The sequence below is a fragment of the Bufo bufo genome, chromosome 4 (assembly GCF_905171765.1).
Source record: "Bufo bufo chromosome 4, aBufBuf1.1, whole genome shotgun sequence".
Classification (NCBI taxonomy): Eukaryota; Metazoa; Chordata; class Amphibia; order Anura; family Bufonidae; genus Bufo; species Bufo bufo.
In genome coordinates this window covers 540,964,802-540,978,222 of record NC_053392.1, presented here as the reverse complement: position 1 = coordinate 540,978,222, position 13,421 = coordinate 540,964,802, and the positions used below count along the sequence as shown (strand labels likewise).

Genomic DNA, 13,421 nt, shown 5'->3' with positions numbered 1-13,421 from the left:
ACTGACTAGGCTAACTAAGCCCCTGGGTGGCACTGACTAGGCTAACTAAGCCCCTGGGTGGCACTGACTAGGCTAACTAAGCCCCTGGGTGGCACTGACTAGGCTTACTAAGCCCCTGGTTGGCACTGACTAGGCTAGCTAAGCCCCTGGTTGGCACTGACTAGGCTAGCTAAGCCCCTGGGTGGCACTGACTAGGCTAGCTAAGCCCCTGGGTGGCACTGACTAGGCTAGCTAAGCCCCTGGGTGGCACTGACTAGGCTAACTAAGCCCCTGGTTGGCACTGACTAGGCTAGCTAAGCCCCTGGGTGGCACTGACTAGGCTAGCTAAGCCCCTGGGTGGCACTGACTAGGCTTGCTAAGCCCCTGGGTGAGATCTGGCGTGAATGCACATCAGACAGTTATAGCCAAGTGACATAGAACAGTCTGATACGCTCTTATGGACTGTGGTACGATATACTGTATCTGACCCCTCTGTACAGCGGGGACAGGGGTGTCAAACTCCTGCCGTTCTGATATTTCATGGCCAATCACTTGCCACCCTTTTATCACCCCTTCACCCATGGATAAGTGTTCACCCATGAGTTTTTCACATACCCTTTCTCATACCATGAGACGACCACAGATCCAAAGGTTTCAGCTTCTGCCCTCAGAAGTGTCAGCCACGGTTTCCCACAAACTTCTGCAACAGGTTTTACATGGGTATGAACCCCAGAAACCCCAGGAGTGCATAAAAGCCTGGTAATGGCTGAACTAAAGAGAGCCACAAATGTACCCCCATTCTGGAGGAAATACCTATAAAGAACTACCAGACCGCATGAAATCAATATTATACACTGCTCAAAAAAATAAAGGGAACACAAAAATAACACATCCTAGATCTGAATTAATTAAATATTCTTCTGAAATACTTTGTTCTTTACATAGTTGAATGTGCTGACAACAAAATCACACAAAAATAAAAAAATGGAAATCAAATTTTTCAACCCATGGAGGTCTGGATTTGGAGTCACACTCAAAATTAAAGTGGAAAAACACACTACACTACAGGCTGATCCAACTTTGATGTAATGTCCTTAAAACAAGTCAAAATGAGGCTCAGTAGTGTGTGTGGCCTCCATGTGCCTGTATGACCTCCCTACAATGCCTGTCCATGCTCCTGATGTGGTGGCGGACGGTCTCCTGAGGGATCTCCTCCCAGACCTGGACTAAAGCATCTGCCAACTCCTGGACAGTCTGTGGTGCAACGTGACGTTGGTGGATAGAGCGAGACATGATGTCCCAGATGTGATCAATTAGATTCAGGTCTGGGGAACGGGGGCGGGCGAGTCCATAGCATCAATGCCTTCGTCTTGCAGGAACTGCTGACACACTCCAGCCACATGAGGTCTAGCATTGTCTTGCATTAGGAGGAACCCAGGGCCAACCGCACCAGCATATGGTCTCACAAGGGGTCTGAGGATCTCATCTCGGTACCTAATGGCAGTCAGGCTACCTCTGGCAAGCACATGGAGGGCTGTGCGGCCCTCCAAAGAAATGCCACCCCACACCATTAATGACCCAATGCCAAACCGGTCATGCTGGAGGATGTTGCAGGCAGCAGAACGTTCTCCACGGCGTCTCCAGACTCTGTCACGTCTGTAACATGTGCTCAGTGTGAACCTGCTTTCATCTGTGAAGAGCACAGGGCGCCAGTGGCGAATTTGCCAATCTTGGTGTTCTCTGGCAAATGCCAAACGTCCTGCACGGTGTTGGGCTGTAAGCCCAACCCCCACCTGTGGACGTCGGGCCCTCATATCACCCTCATGGAGTCTGTTTCTGACCGTTTGAGCAGACACATGCACATTTGTGGCCTGCTGGAGGTCATTTTGCAGGGCTCTGGCAGTGCTCCTCCTGTTCCTCCTTGCACAAAGGCGGAGGTAGCGGTCCTGCTGCTGGGTTGTTGCCCTCCTACTGCCTCCTCCACGTCTCCTGATGTACTGGCCTGTCTCCTGGTAGCGCCTCCATGCTCTGGACACTACGCTGACAGACACAGCAAACCTTCTTGCCACAGCTCGCATTGATGTGCCATCCTGGATAAGCTGCACTACCTGAGCCACTTGTGTGGGTTGTAGACTCCATCTCATGCTACCACTAGAGTGAAAGCACCGCCAGCATTCAAAAGTGACCAAAACATCAGCCAGGAAGCATAGGAACTGAGAAGTGGTCTGTGATCACCACCTTTAGAACCACTCCTTTATTGGGGGTGTCTTGCTAATTGCCTATAATTTCCATCTGTTGTCTATCCCATTTGCACAACAGCATGTGAAATTGATTGTCACTCAGTGTTGCTTCCTAAGTGGACAGTTTGATTTCACAGAAGTGTGATTGACTTGGAGTTAAATTGTGTTGTTTAAGTGTTCCCTTTATTTTTTTGAGCAGTGTATTTTATTGACACAACGCTACAAATTACAAAAGGCAGAATCAATTACCCATAATGTGCCTCCTCCGGGATGGCGCCAACCCTGACGCGCGTTTCGGCGAACCTTCGTCTAGTGGTTCGCCGAAACGTACGTCGGGGTTGGCGCCATCCCGGAGGAGGCACATTATGGGTAATTGATTCTGCCTTTTATAATTTGTAGCGTTACTTGCACTATACATGGTAGTTATATTGCAGAGTTGAGCCTCTTGTTTTTGGTATAGAGCCCATACTGAAGCGAACTGACCCCTACAGGGAGCAGTTCAGGTGAATGATCACAGGACACTTATGCACAGGGCAGACAGAGCCGTCATAGAAGCTCAGACTTCAGGGAATATGAATTACCTCTGCATCCAGATGAATAAAGTCCGATCTCTCCTGCCGCAAAAGGCAGCAATTCTGAGAATAGCCTTCTACCAGCAAACTGGTAAAGATCGCAGTGCCGCCTCACAGGAGATGTCTGACTCTGTCACTCAAAGTGCAGAGGGCACAGAAGTTGCAGAGAACAGAGCCTTTAGGTGTAATGGCAACGCCCCCGTTGCTCCTAGAGGCTCATTTGCATAAATAAAAAATCATTTTTCCCAGCAATGCAGGCACATATGAACATGGGACCAACACAGATGCCTTCAGCTGCCAAGTGCACATGTAACAGGTCAGACAGTGTCATAGGTACAAATCTGCTGACAGATGCCTTTTAAGTAGATTTTAGCGTATTCTCAGTAGTTTCTTTGTTTCCTAACTCTAGTACATTATTATTCAAAATGGAAAATCTTACTTTCACAGTGTATGTGCATGCTAATAGTTACAAGCTTTCACTTATATTAGATTTTCTGGAATTCCCACTCATCTGAAGTATAAATATGAACCAGTTGGTGTTGGGAGAGGTTTATAAAGGAAACATTTAGTATAGAATATGGAGGGTGGCAGAACGTGAATGGAAAACCTTTAGAATTTTTTTTAAGGGATTTGTGTTGATTGTGTTCCAGTAAGATGCCCTTTCTGAATATCTCTTTTTATACCGGAGCTCGAGCACGTGAAATAGTCTTAGATGTGGAGCACCGCACACTATGGTTACTGGTGCTCGCAAGGACTGTATAGTCGTAAATAGTGACACGTGAATTGTGGCACACAGATTTTTTTAGTTGCAATTTAAGACATTTATTAGTGCGATTATCATACAAAATGAATGATCCAGTTACATCTTAAGCCGAAATGGATAACTACTCTTGACCATGGTGACCGGACGTTTCGGTCCAAGCGAACCTTCCTCAGCGGTCCTATTCTCGATTATAGTAACAAGGGCCCTATTAGTAGTGTAACCAGATAGATCTAATAAGGTGACAAGAGGAGATACTAGAAACATATAAATACACAGCATAAGACAATATTGGTAACCATGCTCTATGAATATGTGGGGAGTATGTAATCCCTTATGGATAGAGATCAGAGATGGGAAGGTCATCCAGAATAAATATACTGTATATGGAATGGTGACAGGAAGGAGATCGCAGGGCATGAAGGCGATACAGAGCACCGTTGAAACAGAAGTCAAAAACAGTGGTCATATACTTATGATTGCGATGGTGAGGCAAATTAACCTTAGTGGTGGTGGAGGTCTGAGCTGGATCACAGGACGCTAGCCTCTGCGCGCCACTTTTTATTTTGTATGCGCTGTTAGGAGCGCCGATCACGAGATTGGAGCATCACATGACGTGGGTGGCGCACGTATGCGTTCCACCACAGCGCCACATGACCCCGGAAGTCGCGTTTATGCGTTCCAGGGGCAATATGGCTTGTACTGAAGGGTGAATGCAGGGATTGAGTGAATAAGGATGCTGTTTGGATAACATTGTTGATGAATGGTGGTAATATGATGAATATGAGTATGAATAATGTCTATAGCAAAGATTATGAGAAATTAATTAAAATTAAATAGGCAATATATACATGAATACAATGAAAGGCAAAAAATACAGTACCTGAATGTTAGTACAGTGTACATACTGTAAATACAATGAAAGGCAAAGATATGGTACATAAATGCTAACATCTGGTTATTAAGAGGGGGAGAGGGAACGGGAAGAGGTAAGTATAGGTATGGGGAGGGGGTAGGGAATGTATCGCACCTTCACCAGATGTGACTAGAAATTCAGCGGGTCTGTAAAAGACATAAAGGTTGTATTAAATTTCCTATGTGCTAGGTACAAAAAACAATTCATACATTTATAAAAAAAAATCACATTCACGGTTCAGGCCATTTGGTGACAATGTCCCCAGTTTGTGAATCCAATACGCCTCTCTCTGTTTTAAAAGTAATGTCCGATTGCCACCTCTTCTAGGAAGGCTTGTCTGTTCCAATATTTGAAAACGTAATTGCGACACTTGGTGGTTCATCTCAGCCAAATGGTGTGGAATTGGTAGCATGTTATGTCCCAGTCTGATGGTGGATTTATGTTTACCAACACGGTCTCGGATATGTTGTGTGGTCTCTCCAACATATGCGAGGCCGCATGGGCACTTCAATAGGTAAACCAGAAATAGTCAGCAAGGGTCATATACCGTAGTTCTCCTGGGGGCATATGGAGGTAGAGTCTTTTGAGAGCACCTCTTGCTAGGTCTGGCCTATGCCATCTATATATTATGTGGTTATTTGAATGATCAGTGTGTAATACTGCATTTTCCTTGCTGCGGCTGCTTCAGAGGACATGTATGGACAGTCGTAGCTTCTCGTTGTTAAGGGTTTCAGGAGACATGCAGCGGTCTGCTGTTCTCTAGTCTGGATCCAATATAAAGGGTTGTGTTTAGTGTTGAGCGAAGTGAGCTTCGAATGCTTTATCCGAAGTACGGTTCGTTCAAAACTTCGGAATTATAGTGTACGGAGATCCGTTTCCATATAGTATTAGAATGTACGGGCTCCGTCAAGCCAAAGTCAGTTATTCGTAAAGTGGCGCTCAACTTCGTTGAATCACTTCGGTAGTTGATTTTTAAAGTGGAAAACCACTGTAAAACTTGAAACCGAACTCTGCTTTGGTTCCGTCTAGTACTTCGGAACCGAAGCAGAGTTCGGTTTCAAGTCTTAAAGTAGTCTTTCACTTTAAAAATCAATTACTGAAGTTATTCTACAAAGTCACGCGCAACTTCGCTAATAACTAACTTCGGCTCATCGGAGCCCATACATTCTAATATTGTACAAAGACGGATCTCGGTACACTATTATTCCGAAGTTTTGAACAAAGCGACTTCAGATGTAGCATCCGAAGATCGCTTTGCTCAACACTAATTGTGTTGATAAATCAATGGGTGATTGATTTGCAGACATAACATTTACTTGCTACAGTTATCACTCTAATAAAGATTTCTGTGTTTGAATAATACATTTCAAGCATATTCACACTTTCAGATAACTTTTTAGAATAAGCCGGCGTATCTGTGTACAAGAGTGATAGCGCTATTTCCAGCCATTATATGACTTGTATCCTGAATTGATCACAAGTTCCTCTTTGTAATCTCCATCTCTAATTCTCTGTTCACCCTGAGCTGTTTCGTGGCGTCAAGCTGCTATGATGTCTCCCATAGAATACACAGGGCGAAAACAGGAGATTCTGCTCCCTAACTCTCTTAGGCTGTGTTCACATCACATTTTTGTCCCACATTTAAAGTATACACATGACTAAAATGTTATGAATGCTTCAGGCGGATGCCATATAGTGGAATTCGTCACCATAGTTCTGTTGTAGAAAAACATATCTGTTTAAGGCAGGGATGCCCAACCTGCATCCCTCCAGCTGTTGCAAAAGTAACTTCCATCATGCCTAAACAGCCTACAGCTATCAAGTTTTGCAACAGTTGGAGGGCTGAAGGTTAGGCATGATGTGAACAGCCCTTTACCCACAAAGAATTGCCAAATAGGACATTATAGTGCAGTACTGAGCAGTATAGATGTGAATAAAGCAATTGGGGTGAGATAGAAAACTCTGCAGCAGCCTCCCTATGCATGTCTATAGGATTCTCTCTCTCGCTTGGCTCCTCTTCCTTCTCCCCTTCCCTTACCCAGACACTAGACGTGCCCTGTCTCTGTTTGTTTACATTTCACGGCAGATTTGCACTTGCCCATTTAATTCTCTTTGTTATGAGGTGCTTTGTCTTTTGCATAATCATATTCAGGTTAGTATTTTACCGGTTTTGGCACCCCTGTTTATTAATGTTAATCTCCTGATGTCAAAAATGGGAGATCCCCACTTGGGGAAGCCGAAGATGGTTGGGAGGGGTCTACTCTTTCATTCATTTACTGATAAAGATCCTTTTCCATTCAGAATGCATTAGGGGGAAACTGATCAGTTTTGGACCACTTGTGAGAGCTCTGAACAGATCTCGCAAAGGGAAAGCCAAAACGCCAGTGTGAAAGTAGTTTAAGTGTGGCCAGTGTCATGTCCTTTATCAAGGCCATCCTTGTGTGTCCAATGTAGTGCTCTTTATCAAGACCATCCTTGTGTGGTCAGTGTCATGTCCTTTATAAAGACCATCCTTGTGTGGTTAGTGTCATGTCCTTCATCAAGGCCATCAGTTCAAAGCAGGTTTATTTTACTTTGCTTAGAAATTGTAGATGTGCTTCTTTTATCTTTGGAGCTTTGTTTTTCTTAGGATTCCCTTATCTCCATACTTAAATGTAGATGACAAGATGTTCCATCAGATGAATGCAGGGTGGAGGATACATGATGTGTATAGTATTCATATAGCACTATGTAGTGGGTCCTAGTGTTTTGTAGTAGTGCTTGACCCAAGGGAAATGTGCTTCTTGACGTTCCTGCTCTTCTCACCGCATACTGCCTGCCTGCGATCAAACTTTTCTCCACCGCTGATGATGCAGGAAATGTTAATTTAATCACTTTTTTTCCTAGTGCACAGAGCTGATAAAAGGACAGGGATTTAAGTCATGGTCTGGTAATTACACCTCCCAGTGGGGGATGAAAGGTCCCCGCAGCACTTTGATCTGTCACTGTGCATTGCTGTAAAATGAAAAATCCAAGTAATATGATAACACTGAACAAATAAGTCTGAAATTGTTCTGTTTACATAAACCAAATACATGGCATTAAGCTCCATTTTAATTTAAGAAATGGCTGGGGTTGACATGTCACCCATCTGCTGATGGATAAAGCACTGGGTAAAACACGCACACACGGTCATTATGGTACTTACATATATATAGGCTATGTATCATCATCATCATCTCCAAAATGGCTTTTTTAGTATGAATATAGTTTGACCTAATTTAGGTTAAGAGGCGCCTATACAGCTATATACGTGTTGGGCTATTTAATGGCGGAAGCAACATCCAGCATTCAAAAGGGTTATCACATGAGGAATGTAAAAACGAATATTGTATGACTGTCTCTTTGTAGCAAACTAAGAACCAGCCCTGTACCTCATATGGATCCAGAGATCTCTCCATTCACTGCCCCAATTGCTGTACTAGATTTATTTCAAACTGGAAGTTCAGGGGGCGTGCACTTTCTCAGGGGTGTGGCCTTTCTGCTGTAGTTGAAGGATGGAACTAATCAGGCATGTCAACCTCAGTGAGCTGGATAGAGAAATTAAAAAAGGGGCAAACAGCAGGTGGCGCTATACAGATAGATTTCACTGAATAACTGAGTGACTGCTAATTTTTTTAAATGCAGTTACAAAAGTATTTAGATCCAAAAATGTACAGCAGTTTTTCATGGGACAACTCCTTTAAAGGGAACCTGTCACCAAAAAATCGCTTATTAAGCTGTTCAGAGTACCTTATAGTGCTACATAGTAGTGTCCTATTGCACTTTTTCTTCGTTTTCCAGCATTTAGCCTCATTGAGAAATCAATGTTTTATTCAGCTGCTGCCCCGTGCTTCAAGTCAGGCTTGAAGTCAAGGGGGCAGCGACCTAGTCGTCTCCAATCCTGCTCTCCCCGCCTCCCGCTGCCTTGATTGACACGCCGCATCTCAGTGCCGGGACCGCGATCTCAGCCCGCATGCGCAGTAAAGGGCTGCTGTAGCGCGATCCCGGCTCTGGCTCGTACACTCAGCTGGCTTCAGTCTCGCTACAGCGCATGCGCCTGCCAGCCTTACATATACTCAGCCGGCTTCAGTCTCGCTACAGCGCATGCGCCCGCCAGCCTTACATACTCGCGCCTGGCATCTTCTCTACCTGCGCATACAGAGCGGGCGCATGCGCTGTAGCGAGACTGAAGCCGGCTGAGTGTACGAGCCGGAGCCGGGATCGTGCTGCAGCAGCCCTTTACTGCGCATGCGGGCTGAGTGCGCGGTCCCGGCACTGAGATGCGGCGTGTCAATCAAGGCGGGGAGAGCAGGATTGGAGACGACTAGGCCGCTGCCACCTTGACTTCAAGCCTGACTTGAAGCACGGGGCAGCAGCTGAATAAAACATCGATTTCTCAATGAGGCTAAATGCTGGAAAACTAAGAAAAAGTGCAATAGGACACTACTATGTAGCACTATAAGGTACTCTGAACAGCTTAATAAGTGATTTTTTGGTGACCGGTTCCCTTTAATGTTCATATATCATCACCACTAAAGATTTATGCAGAGAACAATGTAGCGGCATGTAAAAATATGAAATTACCGGTACAATGCCACAAACAGCGACCGTTTTGGTGCTGTTTTTGGCAGCACATTTTTCTAAAACCCTGGCACTTTGATTACCATAATTAAAGGAATTGTTCCATTAAAGGGCTTGTCCAGGTTCAGAGCTGAACTCGGACATATCCACTTCTTCCCCCACTCAGCTCCTCTGACATGAGCATTGGAGCGTTTTCTTGCGATCCGGTGATGCACCAGGCTCTTCATGGGTAAGCTAGGAGGAGGCTTCCGCCCAGCAGTGAGCCCGGTGACATCACCGGCACTAATGGCCAGGCTTTATCGCTGCCCTAGTCTGTAAAACGGCTAGGGCAACGCAAAAGCCCGCCCGTCAGTGCTGGTGACATCACCGGGAATACTGCTAGGCGGAAGCCTCCTCCTAGCAGTGCGAGAATGTAAACAAAAAAGCCCTTGCCCTGCATTATACAGCACAGGGCAAGGGAGAGTGCTCCGATACTCATGTCAGAGGGGCTGAGTGGGAAAAGAAGGGGATATGTCTGGGTTCAGCTTTGAACCCGGACAACTCCATTAAGACAACTTATCCCCTTTCCATTTCCCCGTTCGATTTGTGGGGCTCCGTCCGCTGGGGGCCCCCACTGATCACGAGAATCTTGTTTCAATAGAACGGCGGTCACGCATACACACTATTTAGCTCTTCGTTGCTACCTGAGATAGCCAAGCGCTTGTACTCGGCTATCTCTGGCAATCCCATAGACTTGAATGGAGCAGTGGATGTGCCATGCATGTCTACTGCTCCACTCAAACAGCAATCACGGGCTCCTGTTCTCGCATTTAGTGGGCACCCTGGCAGTCAGACCGCCACCGATCAGACACTTTTGCCCTATCTTGTAGATGGGTATTAGGTAGGGTACTGGCTCGCCTTAGAGTACCCTATGTAAGCTGCATCCAAGACATCGCACTTAGCCCGCCAGAATCCTACTCTGATGAGCGGTAAGCCACGGACAGCTGTCTACAGATGGATATCTGGCTTGGCTATCTCCCCTTGTCATGTCCAAAGGCTTGTTAAAAAGTTGGATTTTGAATCATAGGGTGCCACTTCCACAAGGTGGCGCTGGTGACATGGTTCTCTTGGAAGATACCTCTTTGCATACTGTGGAAAAGGGGATATGTTTTCTTAATGGGACAACCCCTTTAAAGAGGAACATTGCTGAGATCCAGACAGTGGAGATGAATAAGCTTCCAGCCCAAAATGTCAAGGGCCATGCTGTTAATCTCTAATCAAATACTCCAAGCAGATTTGCGTTCATGATGAATAAGTGATATTTGCTAATGCAGACATGAATCCTGTGTTTTGGAGGGGTTTTTCCTCCTTTGCTTTTGAAAACTCTTTATTGGTGCCAGTTCATATTCCACGGTGGTCCTCAGTCCATTTGCTTTCGTGCCAGACAGATGACTTTAGCGTTACTGAAAGGTCTCAGCGTTAATTACAAGATGTGGTTCATTAACACTGAATCTAGGACTCGGCTCTGGCCAGCACCCCTGTCTGTGGCGGGTAATCACTGTCTAATTTACTTGCCTTTGCCTGATGCTTTATATTTCCAAGCCTGATGCTAAATGAGGCGTTACACAAGATCTTGTAATTAAATATATTATCAACTGCGTCTTCAAAGACTATGTAAGATGGAGTTACCGTCCAGACAACAGCACAATGCGGCTCTGATTTATTGTTTCTTTTAAAATGCCAGATGCAGGAGGAAACGTATGGCCGCTGTAAATTATCCATACAATATTGTCCCGTCCCATCAGTGACAGATCAATAAATCACAACCTTCCATCGATATGATGCTGGACACCTTGTCGTTGTTATATACAGCTCGGTCCAGAAGTATTAAGACAGCGACAAGATTTTTCACAATGGCGCCAAAGCCAGCTGTTTAAAAAAGGCCCCGGCGCTCACAGTAGCGCAGCGTCCTTCTCTCAGCTTTTCCTAGGCGTCATATTCATCGGCCACATGGTCTAGGCGCAGCTCAGCCCCATAGAAGTGAATGGGGGCGAGCACTATACCGAGCACAGCCGCAGGCGCTGTGGTTGGTGAGCTGAGAGAAGGCAGCGGTGCTCACAGGAGCGCTGGTGCCATCTCAAACAGCTGATCGTCAGGGAGTCCTGGGTGTCGGACCCCCGCTGATCAGATACTGATAACCCACCCAGAGGATAGGTCATCAGTATTAAAGTTTTGGAAAACTCTTTTAACTACAGGTGAAACTCGAAAAATTATAATATCGTGCAAAGTTCATTTATTTCAGTAATGCAACTTAAAAGGTGAAACTAATATATGAGAGACTCATCACATGCAAAGCGAGATATTTCAAGCCTTTATTTGTTATAATTTGGATGATTATGGTTTACAGCTTCTGAAACCCCAAAGTCTCAATCTCAGGTCCCCTTTGCTCAGGGGGTATGGATTAATTAGCTGACTAGAGGGTGACACTATGAGCCTAGAATATTGAACCTTTTCACAAAATTCTAATTTTAAGCTGCATTAATGTGCAATTCCTTTTCATTTGCATTACTGAAATAAATGGACTTTTGCACGATATTCAAATTTTTCGAGTTTCACCTGTATAATGGGGTCCGGCCAAGGCAAATATGCGCTGTGCAGTTACACCTAGAGGCTGGAAATCTGGGAATCCTAAGAAAAACAGAGCTCCAAAGATCAAAGAAGCACATCTACAATTTCAAAGCAAATTAAAATAAACTTGCTTTGAACCGATGGCCTTGATGAAGGAGATGACATTGGCCACACAAGGATGGCCTTGTGTGGCAAGACACCCATGTGGACAGTACAAAACACTTGGCCAACAAGGGGGCATACCTTCCGAAATATAGAAAATGGCACAGAATTTCATCAAAGTCTATATTAGTGCATGCCATGTAGTCATCGAACAAAGACGATGGGGGAGATTTATCAAAACTGGTGCAAAGGAAAACTTGCTTATTTCCCCTAACAACCAATCAGATTGATCCTTTTCAATTTCCAAGAAAGCTCTAAAAAAATGTAAGGTGGAATCTAATTGCTCTGGGCAACTAAGCCAGTTTCCCTTTACCAGTTTTGATAAAACAGTGAGCCTTTAAATATAATCCTTTTTAATTGTAAGACCGTCCTATGAAAATTGAAGGCCTATGTAAAAAAAATTGCTTTGATTCCCAAACAGTAATGCAATCTTTTTTTTGTAAAATGAATAGAATTAAAGCTGAAATTCAACACTTGAATCTCACCTTGATGTCTTTTTTTTTTCAAATCCATTGTGGATATATCCAGTGGCGAAATGATGAAAATTCTGTAGATTGTTAGGGGATTTGACGGTGTGAAATTGCTGGTACAGAATTGGTCAATGTAGTTATAGAAATATACCAGCAGGTGGCAGTGCTCTGATTGCCTGCATTATTAAAGATGAATTAATATTTGGACTCCCTTTTCCCCCCAGGGCTCAAGGAAAGCGCAGAACAGATGGTTAAAAACAAACTAGAAGGAAAAGATAAACTAACTCCATGGGAAAAGTACCTGCAGAAGCAAAAAGACAAAAAGAAATTGAAGAGGAAGAAGAAGGTACTATTATGGTGGTGTGCTGAATATATCTTAAAGTAAATGGTGTGGGTAGTTACATATGTCATGGGAGATATTGCAGAATTCCTGAGATTCTGCACAAGTAATGTGCCATGCTTGAAGATTTCCAGATGCAATATTTTCTTAATCAATCAAGTAGAATGCAAGAAATTACATAAAGTATAATCCTTATCTTTGCAAGGCAAAGCCGAGGATGATGGCTCCCAAACTAATTCCTGTATTCCTAAGGCTGAGTTCAGACCTGAGCGTAGTCGATATGCACTTTTTACAGGCGTTTTTATCGGGCGTTTTTAATGGGCGGAAACAAGCAACCGCCCATTTAGTCGCGTTCCCGCTGAAGTCTATGGGTAGGAACGCGGGACAATGCGCCCCAAAGAAGCTCCTGTACTTCTTGAGGCATAGGGCGTTTTACAGCGCGTTCGTACGCTCTGTAAAACGCTCAGGTGAGAACCATGCCCATAGGGAAACATTGGTTTTTGCCTGTTGAGCACGTAGGAACGCGTTGTAAAACGCTCAGGTCTGAGCCCAGCCTAAAACACACATGGTGCCTTGGCAGGAACAGACAAGACGCTGTAGACTATGATAGAGAACATTAGATCAGTGTAGGAGTCAATTTGATGTCAAACCTAGAGACCAAAGAAGGAAATACAAGCTCGCCCCATACATTGTTTTCTAGGGACCACACAGTCTTTGGTGGCCATAATGGATACTGTTTTCAGGATTACATGGAATTGTACCCCAGAGGCTGG

The 13,421-nt window shown here is 44.6% G+C and overlaps 1 protein-coding gene across 3 annotated transcripts in view; it reads left to right on the top strand.

Annotated features, from left to right (window-relative positions):
- The window catches only part of ESF1 (ESF1 nucleolar pre-rRNA processing protein homolog), a 72,298-nt gene that overhangs the window by 40,643 nt on the left and 18,234 nt on the right, over positions 1-13,421 (top strand). For all 3 annotated transcript variants that reach the window (XM_040429973.1, XM_040429972.1, XM_040429974.1), the window contains exon 10: positions 12,533-12,654. In XM_040429973.1, coding sequence (XP_040285907.1) covers positions 12,533-12,654 — 122 coding nt within the window. The remainder of the gene's footprint in view (positions 1-12,532; positions 12,655-13,421) is intronic.